Raw genomic sequence first — 21,284 nt, 5'->3', positions numbered from 1 at the left:
AGAAAAGCTAACAAACAAACTGAAACTGACACAGGGACAGATAAAAGAGGATGCCCTGGCTCCCTTTTATTACATACACAGCCCAGCAAGACAACAAGAAGAACCCACCAATAAATAAAAGAGTGCTTTTGAGCATGTGCAGAATGTCTTTCTTCCCCATTGGTGAGTAGCCATAATCAGCCATACATAACCAAGGTTATGGGGGCAGGATTTCTAGGCAAGAGGTCATGTTTTGGCCATTTTTAAGCACTATCTGCCAGGATGTAGAGCACAGGAATATACATCCAGTTATACTGATGATAATCCTTACCACTATCAGCATTCTCCAACAGGGGTCCACAAATATGGCAATCAGGGTTTTTTTCAGATGGAACTTGCTGGAACTCAGTTCTGGCACCTCTCAGGTGGTGCCATTGTCATTATAAGAGAACAAGGTTCATGATGAGTTCCAGCACCATTTTTTCTAGAAAATTCGCCCTGCTTAGGTTCATTCATTTCAGTGGGTCTCCTCTTGAATAGATCTTAGATATACAACCCTTTGCCTCTTCAGAGCAGGATGTGAAAAACACCAAGTTTTCTTGAAGTCTACTAGAAATAATTGGTTGGTTAGAACATGTGGACCCCTTTTTGCTCTTCCTCTTCTTATAAGCATTAATCTAATAATACCATTTAATAGAGGGTGTGTGCATCACTGTGCAGTAAGTTCAGATTAGAGTTGATCAGAAGGCATGTCTTTGAACTGTGGGCCTGAAGCAATGAGAGAAAGGGGGGGGGGGAGCCAGCTGCCAGGCAAATCAGTTATGTTGCAGGCATGGGTAAGAGTGTAATTGACTCATTAACCAGAGGCCTTGCAAAGGGGAGTGTGTGATGGTGACAGAGGGTAAGATTGTCCTGACCTAACAACCAGAGGCCTTGGAAAGGGCAAAGTGCGAGTTGTAACCTCAATATATGGGCCTGATACTAGTAAGGGTGTAGTTTACATTGTCAGGGTGATGGTTCGTCATGATACAGAAGGCTAATGAATAACACATCCGTGGTGACTAGAGACATTTCAGACATGCACAAATGTCAGATAAAGACACTGTCTATAACCAACCAACATCTTTATTACATTTAGAATTTCAGGTGGGGCAGAGACTCCTGCCCTTTGTGCCTATAGGCTCCTGGTTTCACTCCCCCCTGCGTTTCCTCCCTCTGGCCCGGGCTCTGGCACTCCGCTTGTCCTTCCTTTTTTGGAAAAAAATATTGTTTTATTTAAAAAAAAAATTATTGAGAAAAATAATAATACATACAAATAACACAAATACACCTCAAAACAAATAACACAAATATACATATGATACACATAGTCCCTACAAACTCAAACAAGACACCTTACCCACCCCCATGACCTCTAAGAATCTTCATCTCTTACAGCCATTCCTGATTTCATTTTCATATTTGCTTTACCTACTTACTTACTTAATCTATACTTACTAGGCATATATGCTTTTCCATTTGCTGGCTAGAACTATTCTAAATGCTGCTGTGGCATATATTAAAAATCTTTTCTTATTCTGTGGGATACCACTCCCTATTATGCCCAGTATATATGCCTCTGGTTTTTTCCCCCTATGGAAATCCTGAGCATTTTTTATCATGTATTATACGCCAGAAGCTTTTAATTTTTTCACAACTCCACCAAGCGTGGATCATTGTTCCTTCAGCTTTTCCGCATTTCCAACATAAGTTAGACTTTAGTTTGTAAATTTTTGCGAGTTTGGTTGGTGTCATGTACCACCTAAAGAACATTTTTATAAAGTTTTCTTCAACAGAGTAGCAGGCTGTAAAGTTAATATCTACTTGCCATAGCCTCTTCCACTGCTCTAAATAGATAGTCCTGCCGATGTCTTGGGCCTATTTTATCTGCACCTCCTTTACAAATTCATCCTTCAGGTCTCACTCCAATAGGAAATCATACACTTTTGATAGAAGTTTCTTGTTATTTTTTAATAATATTGATTGGAATTTTGAATCTTCTTTACCAAAACCTCTTTTGATATCTTATTTACAGACACTATTCAACTGATGGTATTGGAGCCAATCAGATACATGTTGCCTTAGCTCCCCGAATGATTTTAACTTTAATTGGCCTTGGTCTTTCTGTTATCAACTGTCTATACGAGGGCCAGTGTCTTTTCATGTTCAGTTTTTTCACAGCATGTGCTTCCAGCGGGTATAACCACCAAGGAGTTTGTGGCTCCAATAATGGTTGATATTTAGTCCAGACTTTAAATAAAGCATTTCTAAGAATGTGACTGGTGAACCTGCTGTGTACTTTAGCTTTATTATAACTGAGATAGGCATGCCATCCGACTGTTACAGTGGCTCTCTAGAGCTAAGATGTCTGTTCTCTCCAATATTATCCAATCTTTTACCCAAATTAGGCATTCCGCCTCATAATATAGTTTCAGATTTGGCAGGGCAAGACCCCCCTCTTTCTTTCTTGTCCATTAATAATTTATATTTTATACGTGGTTTCTTGCCCTGCCAAATGAATCTTAAGAAATCCTTCCTTCAGTCTTCAAAACATGATACTCTTTCAATTATTGGTAACATTTGAAAAAGATACAACATCTTAGGTAAAATATTCATTTTGATTATAGAGATTCTACATAAAAATGATAGTTTCAACCTATACAATGTCTCTAAATTTCTCTTCTTTAAAAAAAAATCTCTTCTTTAAAAAATAATAATATAATTATTATCAAATAGATTAAGATTTCTCATTGTTATATCAATACTGTACCAAAATACTTTGCTTGTTTCACAATTTGTAGACCTGACTCAGTTTGTCCTTTTGCTCTTGTTCCAACATACTTTTTACCATGATTTTAGTTTTAGTTTTATTTAACTTGAAACCAGAGACCTTACCAAATTCTGCTATTTTCTCTATTGCTTTAGGAATACTTTCCCCAGGATATTGCAATGTTAAAATTATGTCATCTGCAAAGGCCCTCAGCTTAAATTCCTTTTTGCCAGTTGTAATTCCTCTTATTTATTGTTCTCTTCTCAGTTCCAAATTTAGAACCTCCAGAGTTAATATACGGTAAATAGAGGAGGAAATAAGGGGCAGCCTTGTTTCGTCCTTTTTTCGATTGAGAAATGTTTTGACTTCCCTCCATTAATTATGAGACAGGCTTGTTGTTTCTGATATATCAGTTTTATACCTCTGGTGTACCTTTTCCCTATCTTAGATTCATCCAAAACTTTCTGTAAAAAAAACCAAGAGAAGTTGTCAAAAGCTTTCTCTGTGTCTATTAGCATGAAAGCAGCTTTTTTGCTGGGTTTTAATTCCAGATATTCAATTAAATCAATTACAACTATCATATTGGTTTTCATATGTCTGTTTGGTAAGAAACCCGCTTGGTCTTGATTTATCATATCTTTTAGATATAATTTTAATCTATTGGCTAAGATTCCTATAAATATTTTGTAATTATTGTTTAACAATCATATTGGTCTATAACTTCTTACTGACTCGTGGGGGGAACCTTGTTTATGGATCAGAACTATGTTTGCATCCTGCCAAGTCTCTGGGGTCTTTCCGTCCTGCATTATTTTATTCATCATATTTTGGAATTGTATAGCTATAATCTCCTCTAATATTTTGTAATGCATTGACAAGAGACCATCTGGGTCTGGCGATTTGCCCAATTTCAGATTTGAAATTACTTGATGCAATTCCATTCTAGTAATTGGTGCATTAAGTTGGTCTACTTTTTCTTCATTGATTTTAGGTATTTCTTTCCCTTGGAAATACCGTAACTTATAATTTCATGCTCAGCCTCCGGCCCTGCCTTATAGAGGTTTCTAAAATAATCTAGGAAAGATTTGGTTATATCCTCTTCAGTATCTATTAATTTCCCATTTTGTAGTAGTTTATTAATTTGCATTTCCTTCTGTTTCTTTTTTAGCTGCCATGCCAGCAATTTCCCGGGCTTAATGGCTAATTTGAAAAAAAATTGCCTCATCCATAAAACATTGTTCTCTATTTCTTTATTTAATAATGCTGAGAGTTGTAATTGTATTAATTTAATATTTTGGTTTGCTATTTTATCTTTGGGAGATTTCGCTAATGTTTTCTCATTCTTTTCAATTTCTTGTCTAATTTGATTTAACTTTGCTTCTCTAATTCTTTTTTGTAATATATTTTGTTGGATATAAAATCCTCGTATGAAGGCCTTACTGGTGTCCCATATTATTCTAATATCCGTATTTTGTGCCATGTTAATTTCAAAGAATTCCTTTAGCAATTCTTGAGCCTTTTGTTTTATTTTCACGTCATTCAGTAACTTCTCGTTCAGTCTCCAACCTCTATAGTTCTTCTTGTCACCTCTTAGTTCTAGCTCCTGGTTTCACTCCCCTCTGCGTTTCCTCCCTCTGGCCCGGGCTCTGGCACTCCGCTTGTCCTTCCTTGTGCTTCCCCAGGAGCAAGATCTGATGAGGGAGACAATTTTGCTCGGCTTCCTGCCTGATGAAAAACCAAAGAACTGAAAGTCAGGTCCAGGAAGATGCGACTGAGCCAGAGGAGGCTGAGGAGTGAATGGATGGCAGGGAGATGATGTCTGGGTGGACAAAAGCATATTGTGTGAGAGATGGATACATGTGGAAGAGGAGGGAAGTGATATATTTATGCATGTAAAGTATTTTTATACCATGATCATTTAGTCAAATAGGTTTCTCGCAGTCACTTACAAAACCAGAAGTGAGACACATAAGGAAAAAGGGATGGGGAGGGTGAAGGGTGTGCAGGAGAGGAGAAATGTAAGCTCAGGGTGCTTCTAGACTGTGGCTATTTTGCAAAATCAGATTGTGCAATTTTAGTTGATTGGGAGGTCTTGTGGAACAAACCCACTTCCCCAAAAGTTCAGATTTCTTTGTGATAAGGAAGGTGATAGGAAAATGTACCGAAAAGTGTAAGGGCAAGATAACTTTTATTATTTTTTATGCACCATCTAACCTCCCCAGAAAAAAATGATAATAAATGCTCATTAAATAACCAACATTGTCTAATCTCCCTGCAAACAAATCAGGATGCTTGCTCAACCAACAGGCTGTCTAGAAACAATCTCAGGCACCAGTTCTTAAAGTTACAGTTATTTTAATTACTAGCAGGAATTAATGACTGATAATGAACGACAGTATGGCATAGTGGTTAGGGTGTCAGACTAGGACCTGGGAGACAAGGGTTCAAATCACCACTTGGCTATGAAGCTCACTAGGTGACTTTGGGCCAACCACCATCTCTCAGCTTAATCTACCTCATGGGGGATAATATGGGGAGGGGGAGAGCCATGCATGCCAACTTGAGCTCCTTGGAATAAAGGTGGGGTGTAAAAGAGCAAATGAATAAATATTTTTGGTTCAGGTAACCTGATAGACTGGCTGCTGGTAGGTGGCAGCTGGGGGAGGACCAAAGGCAGCTGGCCTCTCAGCAGAGATGGTGGAAGAGCCTTATTTTTCACTTTCTCTCCCTCTGCCCTGCAACCCGATAGCGTGAGAGAGGGGAGTATGTGGTGCACAAAGCCGCCGCATAGCGAACTGTATCATCGCTCTGTCTGGTGTGTTACTTTCTACTCTGTGTTGGGGCTTGATGTGGCCCTGGGTCCAGAGGTGGAGCTAGCTGCTCCAGCACCCAGAGTGGCACACGGCAAGCATCCCAGGGGGGCAGCGTGGCGACATCATCCCCCCAGGGATGACACACAGGGCGGACCGCACCCGTGCCTGGGTCTGTTTTCATATGGTCCTTGGCGTAATTTTGAATGTATGGCAAGGAGGAAAAATGGGAGGGGGGAGCAAAAGACAGAGGAAGTGCAGAGGGACACGCACAAGGAGTTTAAAGAGAGAGAGTAAAGATGATGTCAGCATCTTAAAAAGCAGAGACATCACCTTGCCGACAAAGGTCCGTATAGTTAAAGCTATGGTTTTCCCAGTAGTGATGTATGGAAGTGAGAGCTGGACCATAAAGAAGGCTGATCACCGAAGAATTGATGCTTTTGAATTATGGTGCTGGAGGAAACTCTTGAGAGTCCCATGGACTGCAAGAAGATCAAACCTATCCATTCTGAAGGAAATCAGCCCTGAGTGCTCACTGGAAGGACAGATCCTGAAGCTGAGGCTCCAATGCTTTGGCCACCTCATGAGAAGAGAAGACTCCCTGTAAAAGACCCTGATGTTGGGAAAGATGGAGGGCACAAGGAGAAGGGGACAACAGAGGACGAGATGGTTGGACAGTGTTCTCGAAGCTACCAGCATGAGTTTGACTAAACCCATTCACATTCAAGAGCCTTTAGCCAAAGCTGCCCTAGACTGAGCCTGGGACCTTGTGTGCAAAAAAATGGAGTGGGGTGTGTGTGGAGGGGGAGGCCTGTGCTGTGCCACTGTGTTGCTTTTCTCCCTCTTCATTAAGGTAAAGACTAAATGGAGGAGGGGTGTGTGTGTGTGTGTGCGCTAACCATTTCTAGGCAGTCTTGCTCCCAGTCATTCAAGGAAAGGCTGGGCTTAATGCCCTCATTATGGGGGATTCTTTTAATGCTACGCGAAGGGCTTTTAAAAATTATTATTTCCCCAGGTGTTTATAAATTCTTAAAAAATATTTTAATGTTTTTTAAAAATGCTGCTTTTATGACTTGCTGCTGGTGGTTTTTAACACTTCTTTCAATTGTGATTGCTTTTGTTTTGCTTGTTGTTGCTTTAATAGGTTATGGCATTTAAATTGCATTGTGCACCACTTTAGGGAATGCTAGCTATTGGTGCTGTGTGTGTGTAGTTATTAAGTAAGTAATTGCAATCAGAGCCTTGAAAAAGAAAAGTTTAGAAAACATGCAGCCTAGAAATACACTTAAAAGAGAGCCAGAATGGTGTAGGGCTTAAAGTCTTGGACTAGGACCTAGGAGACCAGCGTTCAAATCCCCACTAAGCCATGAAGCTCACTGGGTGGCCTTGGCCCAGTCACAGTTTCTCAGCCCAACCTGCGTCACAGGGTTATTGTGGGGGAGAGAACTATGCATGCTACCTTGAGTTCCTTGGAGGAAAAACAAGTTATCAGTGTGATAGATAAAATATATAAATAATAAAATTGCAGAGGGCCAACCCAGTAAGAGCTACCACGGTGTCTTTTAAAAGTAGCCGAGATGCACACGTCTCTGAAAGTCCAGCCATGAAGCCCCTGGGCATGCTCCTCTGGTTGGGAAGTTCCAAAGTGGAGGTTTTCTACCTGCAAAGTACCTTTCTGCTTCCTCACAGACTTTATTTTAGACAATGGGGGGCTGGAGGCTGGGAAGTTTCTCATGTCCATGGGCAGGATGGACACATGGAAGAAGAATTTATTTGATGCAAGCAGGGCCCAGGCCATCGAGAGTTTTTTGTGGTAGTGCACAGATCCTTCGTTTGGGTCTGGAAGCAAATGACATGTGGGTGAGAAGTGCTGATCATTACACATGAAGGGAGGTAGGGATGTGGAGGGGAGGCAGGAAAGATGAAGGCTGCTATAAAGCGGGGCTAGCTCTCCCATTAGGCAGGGCGAGGCAGCAGCTTTTGGAGCACCATTAAGGGGGAGAAAATTGCCAATTATTTTCATTACGAGAGGTGCCATTTTGATTTTCTGCCTCAGACACCAAAATGCCTTGGGCCATTTCTGCTAAAAAAAGGAACAAATATGGAAGAGAGAGGCACAGCGGCAGAGGATAAATGGAGGAAAGGAAGAATGAATATACGGCTCAGGGAGAAACAGATGGATTGTTGCAGGACTAGAAGCCCATGACAGAGCAGAGGGGTTAATGCAGCCTTCTCAGAGTGGGTAGGGCATTCAGAGAGAGAGTTTAAATATATGTTTAAAATGCTGCTGCAGTATTGCATTTGTATAGCATAGTGGACAAACAGGGTGCTTCTGGAATCTAGTGTGTTAGCTAATGGTCAGAGATTTTTCTTTCACAAGCTGGTTATTGGTTTTGGTTTTTAAAAAAACTTGCACTGCTTAAATGAATGTAGCTCAGTGACAGAGCACATTTCCACACATGTGAAATATCCCTGGTTCAGTCCTTAGTATCTCCAGGGAGGACTAGGAAAGAAACCCTGGAGAGATTGAGCTAGGTGGATCAATAGACTGCCTTGGTATACATCAGCTTTCTATGTGCCTATGCAGTTTTTGAATGTGTTTCAAGGGCAGCTCCACATAAAGCTCATTACAGTACTCTAGTCTTAAAGCAACCAAAGTATGTGCTGGAATACCAGCTCTGTCAGGCCTCCTTTCTCCCTCAGTTGTCAGCTGGCAGCAGCCATTCCATCAACGGAAGAGATGGGAAGTAGGACTCATTCCATCAGCTCTGCTGAAAGACCAGCAGAAACATCATGCCCCTGCACTGATTCTGTGTTAAAAGAAGTACTAGTTAAGAAATGGTGCCTGAATTTTTCTCCTCCTCCTCCTCTCCCTGTCAGGTTTTTAAAAAATAAATAAATACATAGAGTGTAAGCTTGCAGGCAATGACTAATTGATTGTATAAAAACCATTTAAATGACTGTATAGGAGCCACCCTTGGAGTCTTTTTGGCTGAAGAGTGGGGTACAAATGCTCTAACTGAATTAAAAAATAAAATAGAAACTGCGGCAAGATGTGCTTTCTCTAGAAGAGGCTGCAGTTGGCACATCAGCTGAAACTGAGCAAAATGTGAGCTGCATGCAGCCCTCAAGGCCTTTTTTTTTTTGTAGCCCTGAGCATCATTTGATGCTGCCCTCTCAGCCCTTGCACTGTATTCCCAAAGCCAGGTGAGCAAGGTGCTGGGCTTTGGGAAGGAAGCGCAAGAGCTCTGATGGGGTCCTAGAATCATCCTGCTTCATTCCTAAAGCCTAGTTAGTCCTTTCCCAGCTTTGTGAAGGGGATGTGAGAACTCTAGGACCCTGCCAGAGCTTCATACCTCCTTCCCAAAGCCTGGTCCTTTCTTAGCTCTGACCATAGAGTATGTGGTGGTTGTTGCCCAGGCAGTCTGTCTATGAGTTTGCACTGGGGTTGGGTAGGTGGGGAAGTCACAGAGAAGTGAGATTTTGTTCGATGGTGCAGACATCTCTCCTACCTTTCTCTCCTGAGCTGCTTCGATGGCTTTTTATGTCAGATTTTCTGAAATAAAAACAGTGCCCCTCATTAGAAACCCATGTTGTTTGACTCCATAAGACCATTCCCCAATTTCTAACTGTCTGCACAGTGAAATAAGATGCACAAACATGCATGAACTCCTATGCAGTTGCCCAAAGCGCTCTCTCTCTCCTCTCTGCCACAAATATTTAACATAAGATTGTGCACATGACAGTAAAAAAAAAAAATGCCATTGAGCCACGTCTCCATGTTAACCTGAGATAGAAAGAGAAAACAAATGAACTTTCTGTTGGTTTTCTATTTGTACTGTATCTTATTCAAGCTAAAAAAGATTTGAGGCCAGAACTACTCCATCTGCTACCGCTGAACTGCCAAGCTCTCCATCCCTCCACCTTTAAGTGTTTCAGGACACTCACCTGTGTCAGGGCACCATTATATCCTGCGTCCCACCACTCCTATGTCCAACTTCACCAACCCCAAACTCTGAGGGGAAGACCCAAGCAGCATGACTAGATATTTGAGCAAGGAGACCAGGATTAGCCAGTCCAGCAGTATCTGAGCTGTGAAAGCAGGCCCAGTGTGTGGTGAGCTGGAGCAGCTAGGGCACTGTCCATCAGTAGCTGAATTTGCAAGGGCCTGGTAAGGAGCTGTTCTATCAAAGATACTGTACTAGGAGCTATCCGATGGAGACTGAAGAGCTTTATGTTAGACTTGGCTGCCATGCTTCTTCCTGGTAACTCAGCAGGATCCTGATCTGCAGTTCATACCACTGCTTGCCTCTTCCTCTGGAGTATTTGGACTCATCCAGGCTTCCTTTTGTGTCTAGGCACAGTCCCACGCTATAAAGCTTTAAAAAGCACCATGTCTGAGTGCTTCCTTTTTTTTTTTTTTGCCTTGATGCTTTCCTTATGAAAATTTGCTCTTTATTTCTGAATCGGAGCAAACAACAATCTGTGAAAAACCCGAATTGCTGTTTGTTTCTATTTAGCATTAAAGAGCAGGTTTTCAAAGGGGCAGTAGTGGAGCAAAAGAAAAAGTGCTCTTTAAGGTGAAGACCTGTGCCTAGAAAGCATGGCACAAATGGAAGTGTGGATGAGCCCTTTGTTTGTTTGTCTGAAACATTTAAATATCACCAGCCTATTTGGATTTCAGGCTGGCACACAATCCATTTATATCATAACATAATCAGCAGCAATATAAGAATGCAATCCTCTTTTAAAAAAAAGTGACAAAAACAAGACCAAGCTGTAGCAGTTTATAATCCCTGGGTGAACAGAAATGCTTTTGCCTGGCTCTGAAAAGAGCACACAGCTCTGCGCTTTTATGGCTTATTGATGTCTCCCAACATTATTATTATTTCCTGATGATAACACTAAAATGAGAAATTGAGGGGAGGTAAGTGTCTTGCGTTTAGATTCAACTTGTTCTCATTTCAGGAATGAAGTTCCTCTACATCAAAGCCTAAGCAAATATCAGGCCACTGAAGAAGGCTCTGTTGAAAACCTTTTGGCCAAATTGTTATTAAGGAACACTCATTTCCATATGCTTTAATGGGCATTTTGCCTTTATAAAGGTGATAAGAATGCTTGCTTTAATATTTTTACCCTTACTTTTATGAGTGGGATAAAATTATTTTTTTGTTACATAAACTTGATAAAGTTCTTTTCCTTAACATTTTTAAGTTGAGCATGGTTAAGAATAAGGTAAAACTTGGAAGTTTATGCTGAAAGGGTTGCAACATAGGCACCTGGGGAGCATCTTTTTGGAGGGGATTCTGTAATTGAGGAGGGTAGGGAAAAGCCCTCTCCCTTGTAATTAAATAGTGTACATGCTGAGCTTCAGTGTGTTCTCTGCTTCTGGCACCTCAAGGGTGATAGTGGCAGGTCCAGAGCTAGGGTGGGTTTTTTGGGAGGTTGCTGGGTCCTTCAAAATTTCAGCCTCCTCAGGCAGAGTGTGGGCTGGGAATCCTGATGCTCTGTGGCTCTAGACAATCTGGGCTGGGGGATGGAGTCTACTGTCATCTGGAGGCCATTATGATGCCCATCCTTGTTCTAATGGAACGACTCCAGTCATCATGTTAATGACTGAGGAAGGGAGACCATGGAAGTAGTATATCCCCCATGCAACAATAGCAACTTCCCCAGAATCCTCCCCAGTATTTTCTAAGCAGGGTCAACCCAAGACATTTTTCTGCCTGAGGCAAAGGACAAAGTTGTGCGGCCCATGCCCAATTCCCCATGTATAGAGACAGGTTGAATCTTTCTTCAACACTTGTAACAGTTGAGATTGACAGGCTAGTTTAGGCAGTGTACACATTCAGATTGGAATGGCCAGGCGGCTGATGCTGCTGATCCCACCTCCCAGCCCTCAAAAGACACTGCCTTACTCTTCCCAATGGCAGGACTGGTCCGGAGAAAGATGAGAGACTGCACAATTTCCCCAGCTATGCACTCCCCCTGGGGCCACGCAAGCTATCCCTCTTGATACCTCTTAGTCTGGGAGCCACTTTTCTCGCCAATGTAGCTCTTCCGGTTGGGGCTCAATTCAGCGGCCTCCTTTTCTGACTTCTCAGCCAGCTCCTGGGCCTCTAGAGGCAGTTCAGGATCCTTTGTGAGTGTGTTCTCTGATCTGGAAGGCAGTGCTGGTATTAGAGGCTGGAGGCTGCCTGAGCTGTCTGAAGATATGATTGGCTCACTTGTTTTCTTGGTCTCAAATTCCTGGGCACTGGCCATTTTGGTGGCAGTGTGAATATTCCAATTGCACTTTCCTGAAGATGCATGTTTAGGAGATGAACTCTGAGGAAATGGAGAATGGGCCATTCAGCCAGGGAGAAAGATGACCAAAGAGTCGTGACTTTCAGCTCCAAATCTCTCCCACCCTCCATGTACAGATATTGCTCCAGTTCTCTAAACCACCAGCTAGGCAGCAGGAGGTTGGGCTTTGAAGCCTTTGATGTCCCACCTGAGATACAGGTACAGGGCTCATCCTTAACCCACTCTTCCCCAGGATGCAAACCCAGATATATAAGGCCTGCTCCATTTCCCTCTTCTTCCCATTCTGTTCCCCACCAATTCCCAGGGGCCAGAGCTTACTGACCTTGAGAGCGTTCTTCACTTTGCCTTTGAGAGGCAGTGATGGAGCTGATGAACTGGGTTTCAGGCTTTTAGGCTTCTTCCCTTTCTTCTTCTTCGGATGCTCATCAAGGTTTTCTTCAGAGGGCGGCCGCAGCATTTGGACAATCCTGACCCAGGCATCAAAGAGATCACCTCGCTTGTCTGACTCACACAGCTGGAGGTAGAAGGTGCGGCCACTCACCAGCTTGAACCGCAGCTGCTTTTTCTCTGCATTGTGGATGCTGATCTTGACGTAACGCAAAGGGAATAACCTGCATAGGTGTGTGTGTTGAGGGAGTGAGATTGGGAACAGTTAAGGCTTTAAAAACTGCAGCTTACTGTTCTGCACCACTGAAATGATCATCTGTAAGGAAGAAAGCAATGAAAGTTAATCTGTAAGAAAGCAGATGCTCTGTCTCAGTAGCTCAGCAGCAGAGCATCTGGTTGGCTTGCAGAAGGTCCCAGGTTCAACCCTGGGTCATCTCCAGGCAGGGCTGGGAGTGTTTTCTGTCTGAAACCCCGGAGAGCTGGTGCCAGTCAATATCAACAATATTGGGCTAGATGGACTGTTGATGTGAATCTGTACAAAGCGACTTCCTATGTTTCTATGTGTACTCTTTTTAATCCAAGATAATTTATTCATTTGTATCTTTAATAGCAGGGAGGATGAATCATGTGGACTAGTAGTTTGAAATACTTGTTATAAGCTTGCTCATACAGTGGTACCTTGGGTTACAGACGCTTCAGGTTACAGATGCTTCAGGTTACAGACTCCGCTAACCCAGAAATAGCACCTCGGGTTAAGAACTTTGCTTCAGTATAAGAACAGAAATCGCATGGCGGCGGCACAGCAGCAGCGGGAGGCCCCATTAGCTAAAGTAGTACCTCAGGTTAAGAATAGTTTCAGGTTAAGAATGGACCTCCAGAATGAATTAAGTTCTTAATTTTGAAAAGCCCAACGCTGTCCGATTTCATGGAGTTGTCTTCACAGAATTTGCATTAGGATGCAAATACCAATCCCCCCCTCAAGTTAGCCTTACTCTGGGGTTGGTTTCTCAGCTGCCAAAAGGATAGGGAGGAACCTGGGGCTTACTCTTCACTCATCTGTGATTTCACCAACGAAGCAAAAGTTCTAGGAAGAGCAAACCTCCAGTGCTTGCTGTACAGGGGGAAAAAGAGTCTGCTTTTGCCAGCATCCTTTGCATGTTGAAGTCATGCTACTACAATGATAACTGGAATTTTTGCCATCAACCTTTTACAAAAACAATCATCCCCTCAAAGCACATGGCTGTTGGCATTTCAAGCAGGGAGGCATTCCCACAATATCCTCCAATTCAGCCACAGGTTTGCTGGTGATGAGGACACACAGTTCCCACTAAAGCCATTTGGGCAAATACAGAACAACCAGAACAGGTGAATATAGGTTCCCGGGGTGAGCCATAGAGACCTGTGACTCAAATTAAGCCCCACTTCCCTTGCTTCCTGTGATGTGCTATGGAAATTCACTGAGCATGGGATATTGTCACCTGGGCATGCCCCTGATGCCACTGCAGAAAGACTCACCTGGTTAGCTCATATCTTGGTGGTGGGTGACGGTGGAAGATGCTTTTTGCCTTTGTAGTGTGCTCTTCAGATGGGGCAATGGGCCGTGCCAGGAGCAGCACATTTGGAATCAGCAGGACAGGGCTTGTAGAGGTAATGCCAAGAGTCACAATATGCTCCTGGTTGTGGATCTCAACTGGGCCACCTTGTTTGCTGATCTGAGGGTACAAGATAGACTTAACACACAGTTTCCCGCCTTCTAAAAATGGACGGTATCTCAACCAGCCTCCCCCAACTTGGTGCCCCTCCTGATGTTTTGTAACACAACTGCAATAATCTCAGATGGTTGGCCATGCTGTTGGTGGGGCTGATGGGAATTGCAGTTGAAAAACATCTAGAGGGCACTGGGTTGGGGATGGCTGGATGAATCCTTATTGCTAGTGTTTGTGTTTGGAGAGAGACAGTGGAAATTACATGTACTTTCTTTTGCTGCCTGCCCTTACATGTACTTTCTTTTGCTGCCTGCCAGCAGCTTAGACAGTTTTAAAAAGAGGATTAGATAAATTCACAGAGGATAAGACTGTCAGTGGCTACTAGCTATGTTGTCTGCGCTCTTCGGTTGGAGACAGTAAATGATTCCGAATACCAGTTGTTGGAAACCACAGGAGGGGAGAGTGCTCTTGAGCCCAGGTCTTGCTTGCAGGCTTCCCGCAGGCAACTGGTTGGCCACTGTGAGAACAGGATATTGTGCTAGATGGGCCACTGGCCTACTCCAGTAGGCTCTTCTTATGTTCTTATCCACTGAAATTAATGAACATGACCAACTTAAATCCATTCATTTCAATGGGGGTACTCTGAGTAAAAGTTAGTTAAATATCACCCTTACAGTATCATATGTATTTCATGTGAGATTTCTGTGGGACCTAAGTGTGACTAAGTCTGGATTGAACTCAATGTATTTGTGGAGAATCTGGTGAATATATAAACTGAATATAATTTCCTTCTGACATTCTTCCAGCTATGAAGGCTGAAATATATATATGAATGACTTAATCCCAAAAGGTACAAGTTGGTATTTAACATAATTGCCTCAAAATCCATCAACAGACATGGGCTGGTAGCTTGGAACAGAAAAAATGGTAGAATGTTACCAAGTGCCTATAGCTGGTGAGCTGCATTTGCCTGATGCGCCACAAATTATGCAGGCTTGAACTAATCCCAAACAAACAATCACAACTAATCTGTGATTCAGGGGTAGCCAACCTGGAGCCCTCCAGATGTTGGAGTACAACACCCACTATCATCGGCCATGCTGGCTGGAGCTGAGGGGAGTTGTAGCCCAACAAACTCTGCAGGGTGCCATGTTTGCTTCCCTTGGAATAATGATACACTAGCCAAGAGCAGAACTTTTAAGGCCCCGGAACCTATCATTTTAGGAATGAAAGCATTTACCTAGCCTTGCTGGCCTGCAACTCTCCTTTGTACCTGTTTAGATTCCTGCCTCCTACACCCCCACCAAACCTCTCAGGAGCTTACCTGGATAAAGTCACTTTCAAACATGGGGGAAAACTGGAACATTCCGTATTCCCCCTGGCGCAGCTGGCGCTGGAGGGGCCCCATTTTCCTGGTGAAAAAGGTTTTCCCATGGCTTGCTTCTGTGCCTGGCATCTTGGAAAACAGCAAAGATTAAACTGAGAAATGGGGCCAACTTTTCTAAGCATCTGTAGTGATAGTCAACTAAGTTTTACTTGGCGTAGGCCTATTGAAATCGAAGGTCCCCCACTTGGTCATGCTCATTCAATTTCAATGTGCCTACCACCCCTGGTTTTCAGATTCAAGTTTTCCCGTGCAAAGTTTGGTATTTGTAGAGGTGATGAAAGCTTTTCAGCTTCAAAATGTGGCCTTTTGCTCTTGCTAGGGTGGTGAATGCTTCATATTCAAAATCAATGAAAAGAGCAAAGTTTTGTGTGAAGAGTGCTTATTTACCCCGTGTTGTTATGGTAGGAATCAAAAGCACCCCCCAAAGCCTATCTTCCTTCAGAGGGATACAACAGGGCTCAGAAACAGTGTAAATTGAATATTATACCAACATACTATTTGAATTACAGGCCAAATCCAGTGCTAGCTTCAAACCTTTAAGGCCCTAAACCAGGGATTTGGAACCTCAGCCTTGAAAGGAGTCCTCTAGGCCTCTCTGTTTGTCCCTTGGGGCTCTTATCCAACCACACCCCTTTCTAGGCTGCACTCTTAAATGGCTCTGCTCTGGGCCTTCCATTAGTGTGGATATGTGGAACCTGTGACTCTGCCAAAAATTGCTAAACTGCAACTCCCATCAGCCACAGCAAATGGCCAGGGATGGTGGACCCTGGAGGGGCAAAGATTCCCCACACCTGCTTTAGTCCCCCCCCCCCGGCTGGAATATGTACTTGCACTGATGGAGAGAGATGTGCAGGATGTGGTTGTAGGTAGAAACCTTTGGCTTTGACTGTACAAAGTTAAGAGTCACACCTGTTGCTCTGCCCGCTTCTTCCTCTGGCCCTGCCCATCCCTGCCATGTGGCCCCCAGGAGGTTGCCCATAAGGGAGTTTGGCCCTCAGGTTGCAAAAGGTTCCTCACTCCAGCACTAAATAGTTTGGGACCAGGCAGCATACCTTAAGGACCACCTCCTTCTATGCAAACCTGCCAAGGCAGTCACATTAATGCTGAAAGCTGTACCACACTTCCATTGGAGGTATACAATGACTGGTATGTGATACAGGGCCTTTTCAGGACTCACTCACACTTCTGCTTGTCCCATGATTTCTAGTCACGGGTCCAATAGTGTGGTGTTGTTGTTGTTGTTTGTCATGCCACTTTTCCTGGGAAACCCCACTGTTTACCAATGAATTGGAACAAACGTCAATCTGCAGAAAACCCGACCTTTTTTTGTGATCCATCACAAAAGTGTGGGGTTTACCGGAGAAAATGGCAGGACAAAAAAAGGAACTTTTGAACCTGTGGCTAAGAAGAAGGATGAGCACTTTAAGTTTGCCTAGGTAGCCCTCCCTGGAGCACTCTGCCTCTCTTCACAGCTGCTTCACAGAAGTGGTGGTGGGGTCTAGTGTGCACCCTCCTCTTCCTTACAGTCAGCAACCCCCCCCCCCATGATTTCCCACCAGACACAGGAGGAGGAAGTTGGCATTCTGATTAACACTGGAGTGGCCGCTTATATATCCTCAAAACAGACAACAAATGATGGCAGAGTGCCAGCTTGCCCTCCATCCCCTCCTGTAAAGAGGCAGTGACTGCTGCTGAGAGGTCAGGGACACAATGGCGCCCCTCCCTGCCAGCTCCTCCTCCTCCTCCTTTAGCTTTAAACATGACTTAGGCCAGATATTTCCTCTGATAACCCTTCGAATAGACCGCTGTCCTCTGTAAGGTAGGAGACCTGGCCACCCTACAGGCAGCTGCCGTAATAGTAATTGCCCACAATGCTCTGAGGTCATGTCGCATCCCTCCACAGCATTGAGGGCAATTACACTAATTACCACTCAGTGCTAGTTTGAGAGCTGGAAAAAGGGGGTCCTGGAGAGTGTCATCATCATCATCAGGCTCTTAGTAGCTGCCCAAGGATGTCGCCTGCTGACACACTGGGCCTGCTTTCAGCTAGCTGCAAAGACCTGATTCTTCCAACACACACTTGGGCTAGAAGGGGAGGGGGGTTATTGTTTTGTTTTGTTCTTGTTTTTATTATGTATTTTGTCTTATCCTGTATTTTTATGCTGTGAACTGCCATGAGATCTATGGATGAAGGGCGGTAGACTACTACTACTACTACTACTGCTGCTACTACTACTAATAGAAGTGAAACTGTTTTTTGTTGGCTGTGCTGCTAATTTTACTATTATTGACGGTCTTTTTACTGTCCCTTGTGATTTTATGTTGCTGTCCTTTTAATGATGACATGATTGCTTTTAATGTTATCCAGCTTGAGATGTCTTTGACTGAAAGACAGGACATATTTTATCCTAATATCAACATAATGAGCATATCTGCATTGCATGCCATTCTAACCCCACCCCCAGAATCAAAGGGATTGTAGTTCTAGTTCTCAGTGTTCTTTATGGTCAGAAATCTCCAGACCTCCTCAAAATAACTAGAAACTCCAGGATCCTCTGGCTAGAAGGAATGACCATTAGAGTTCAATATTGTTTTATAAATACAGCCTGTTAATTATAGTAGTTGGGGAAGGTTGGGGTGGGGGGAGGGGATACACACACACACACACACACACACACACACACAGAGCGAGAGAGAGAGAGAGAGAGAGAGAGAGAGAGAGAGCGAGAGCGAGAGCGAGAGAGAGAGAGAGAGAGAGAGAGAGAGAGAGAGAGCAGTTTGCCTAGGGCTATCCAGTGAGATCCATGGCTGAGCTGGGATTTGAACCTGGTCCAAAGCTATCACCACTATACCATTAACCCTTTTGCCTTCATGGAAGGGACTGAACCTTTTGCCTGTTATTTGCCTCTAGTACTAATAGGATCTTTGGGAGCAGTGGGTATAGATTACAAGCCCTTTGCTGGCACTAAAAAAAGCTTCATTTTAGTGGGTTTAAAAGTTCATTTTTTACTGCAAACTCTGGAATCTGGTAGGCCAGGAATAGCTAACACTGTGCCCCCAGATGCTGTTGAACTTCTGCTCTCATCAGCTAAGGCAAGCATGGCCAATGGCCAGGGATGATGGAAATTGTATCATCATCATCATCATCACCATCACCATTTATATCCAACCTTTCCTCCAAGGCACTCAAGGTGGTGTAAATAGTTCTCCCCATTTTATCCTCACAACAGCCCTGTGAGGTAGGCTAGACTGAGGATGAGTGACTGGCCCAAGGTCATCCAGTGAGCTTCATAGCTGAGTGGGGATTTGAACCCCACTAGTCCAACACACTAACCACTACACAGCACTGTTGTTGTAACCAGCAGCATCTGAAACCCTTGCCTGACATTAGCTTCTCCTTTCTTAGAGTCTAGCTTCACTGAGGGTTCACCTTGGAATCTGTTTTAAATACCTAGGCCCAGACCTAGAACCTTGAGAATAGAACAGAGTGCCTCTGTGAAAATGCAAATGGCCTTTGTTAACCTCAGAATAATCACAACTTGGTACCATATTCCTGGGATTAGGGGAAGGACCTCCAGACCAGCAGACACAGCTTCTACAAAGATTTGAGGCCCAGCAGTTCTTTTATTTTAAACTCTTAAACTTTTACCCTGTCCCACACCCCAGACACTTACCTGTGCTCACTCTACTCATGTTATCTTCTTGTCTATCAGATTCTGTTATTCAGAGCCTCCTCTTTTGTCACACTGGCAGGTGTTTTATGACATCACTGATGTCTCTATTGCTTCTTTAGCCCAATCATTGCTCACCTGGTTTACAGGTGACGAAGTGGGTCAGAGAGATAATATAAAATAATTAATCTATGTAAATCAGTGGCCGAGCAGAGCTTTGAACTCAGACTGCTGTCCAGCAGGATGTAGATGACAAAGCTTAAAATCCAGTGATAAATGATATAAAGTTTGATACAAATGTTAGATCCCCGTGTGTGTGTGTGTGTGTGTGTGTGTGTGTGTGTGTGTAATAACCTGTAGAGAAGGTAGGAAGAAAACAGACCACATAAAACACAATATAGTATGTTAAGTATACTATTAAATAAAGAATTAAAAACAATGCAATTTTTTAAAATAAGAAATATAAAATAATTATATTAAAATGGTAAAAAAAATGTAAGGTGTTAATAATTTTAAAATTAAGGCAAGATCCTGTGCCAACAAGATTGAGTCCCATCAAGCTGCTTTGAATCACATCAGGGGAAAAGGTAGGATATAAATAAATAATGATAATAGATTTCACAGTTTTGGAATTCCTGGTAGCATCCTGTTGATCAGGTTCTGAGTTCAGAGGTGCAAGATTCAAGTTCAGCTCCTATATGAGTCCTCCTTTCTGATCACAAGCCATGGGAAGTACCAGCTAAAATATGGCTTTGGAGATGCAGTTGGTTGTGGTTATAAAAGGGCTTTCTCAGTGATGGGCTCAGCTTTTTGGAATGCTTTCTATAAGGAGAGGTAGGCAGGTCCCAGCCCTGCAGATGCAAATTAGCAGGGGACAGGTCTCCTGAATCTTAAGAGTTGTGTAGAAAGTGGGAGTTTGGAAAGTGCAGATTTTCTCACCTTTTATTACAAGTAGGACCTGCCAAAATTACTACTTCCTTGCCCCTCACCACCCTACTCCCTATAGCCACTGCTGCCTAAATTATGGGCTGCAAGGTGGAGGCTTTGGCTTTATTGATCGCCAGTCTGCTGTTGCTTTGGGGTGAAGAAGCGATCCATTCAGTGGCCCCCTTAGCCTCAATTCCCCATTCTTGAAATGGACAGAGAGGTGCATTTTATCCAAACCAAAGACCCATTGAAACCATCCTTCTTTTTTCCAGATGGGGGTGTAGCTGGCAAACCAGCCAAATCTCCTTTGCTATGTGTTGCTTGTGCCTTGCTTGAGCCTACTGCCAAGCACCTTAACGGGGTGGACCTAAGTTCAATCATGGAAAGGGGGAGAAAAATTCTCTCCCCACCCACTCTCTCCATAACGTGCCTCCCTCTTGCTTGTCTTTTAAAAATTTATTCTGATCTATAGCTCCTGAAGCTTTAGTATTTTCTGGAAGGGAAAGATTATCCAACCCTTTCATTATTCTGGCTACTCCTTTCTGCACCTTTTCAAACTCTGTGCTGTCTTTTTTGAGATGGGGTAACTAGAGCATCATGTCTCAGTGCCATTGAGCTTGTTGCAAGCACTAGAGAGAATCATGAGGCTTACCTCTTGTTCCTTTTAGCCACACGAGGGTGCTGCCTGAACACTTGAAAGGCTCTATTTAAATGACATGACTATGTTTGCTCATTTTATTGAGTGGGGGGAGGACAATGAGGTCAGCGGCCAGGCAGCAGCATCCAATGCAGGCATAGTCAACGTGATGACCTCCAGATGTTGCTGGACTACAACACCTATAATTCTTGACCGTTGCCCATGCTGATTGTGACTGGTGGGAGTTGTAGTACAAATGTATTGAGGGCACCACATGGCTATCCTTCATCTAGCCAGAGCAGAGTCAGGGCATCTCCCGAAGATGTCCCACAAGGCAGTGGAGGTTCAGCATCAGTTTTCTTTCTCTTAGATGGGCTACCTTCCCAGGCTGGTGAGCTCTACCTGTCCCTCACTTTATTCTACAGCATATGCAGAAACTGCCTTCTTGACCATTGGACCATTATTCTCATCCCCTCAGTTTACTGAGCCTGTCTTCACATGCGGGGCAAGTCCCTAACTCACTTGGTTTAGCCAGCCAGTTGAAGCTGTTCCCAGGTGTAGCCACTGTTACGTACTGACAGCTTCTAGGAGCCACAAATGAGAACTGAGTACAGGGTGGGAGACCAAAGGTGGACAAACCACACCAGAAGGAACACAACGTGTTC

General features: G+C 43.5%; 2 protein-coding genes across 8 annotated transcripts in view; one reads left to right on the top strand and one right to left on the bottom strand.

The window, feature by feature from the left end:
* The window catches only part of ASIC2 (acid sensing ion channel subunit 2), a 381,636-nt gene that overhangs the window by 84,397 nt on the left and 275,955 nt on the right, over positions 1 to 21,284 (top strand). The gene's annotated exons all lie outside the window — the stretch shown is intronic.
* LOC309355117 (uncharacterized protein) lies at positions 1,087 to 20,725 on the bottom strand. 4 transcript variants are annotated; one of them, XM_081885670.1, is made up of 9 exons: positions 20,635 to 20,725; positions 19,059 to 19,193; positions 15,322 to 15,453; positions 13,807 to 14,021; positions 12,227 to 12,515; positions 11,618 to 11,925; positions 9,111 to 9,154; positions 4,355 to 4,513; positions 1,087 to 1,227 (listed from the first exon to the last, which is right to left on the bottom strand). In XM_081885670.1, exons 3-8 carry the CDS (start codon positions 15,451 to 15,453, stop codon positions 4,398 to 4,400), a joined length of 1,104 nt encoding a protein of 367 aa, XP_081741796.1. In that variant the 5' UTR covers positions 19,059 to 19,193; positions 20,635 to 20,725; the 3' UTR covers positions 1,087 to 1,227; positions 4,355 to 4,397. The 4 variants fall into 4 exon arrangements, with proteins under 4 accessions (XP_081741796.1, XP_081741794.1, XP_081741797.1 ...); XM_081885668.1 differs by having other exon boundaries at positions 4,376 to 4,513; XM_081885671.1 differs by having other exon boundaries at positions 4,376 to 4,513; positions 13,807 to 14,003; positions 20,635 to 20,722.

Source organism: Podarcis melisellensis (genome assembly GCF_964234715.1).
Source record: "Podarcis melisellensis genome assembly, chromosome: 13".
NCBI classification, from domain to species: domain Eukaryota; kingdom Metazoa; phylum Chordata; class Lepidosauria; order Squamata; family Lacertidae; genus Podarcis; species Podarcis melisellensis.
The sequence above is the reverse complement of the archived record's forward strand: the minus strand, read 5'-3'. Positions and strand labels throughout refer to the sequence as shown.

What these genes read in the sequence shown, in the direction of transcription:
- LOC309355117 (XM_081885670.1), bottom strand. Translation starts at nt 15,453, where the DNA reads ATGCCAGGCACAGAAGCAAGCCATGGGAAAACCTTTTTCACCAGGAAA. An exon ending in TTGAAAGTGACTTTATCCAG is followed by an intron (nt 14,022 to 15,321) that starts GTAAGCTCCTGA and finishes CTGTGTGTTAAG; the next exon opens with TCTATCTTGTACCCTCAGAT. An exon ending in AAGCAGCTCAGGAGAGAAAG is followed by an intron (nt 4,514 to 9,110) that starts GTAGGAGAGATG and finishes GTTTTTCATCAG; the next exon opens with GCAGGAAGCCGAGCAAAATT.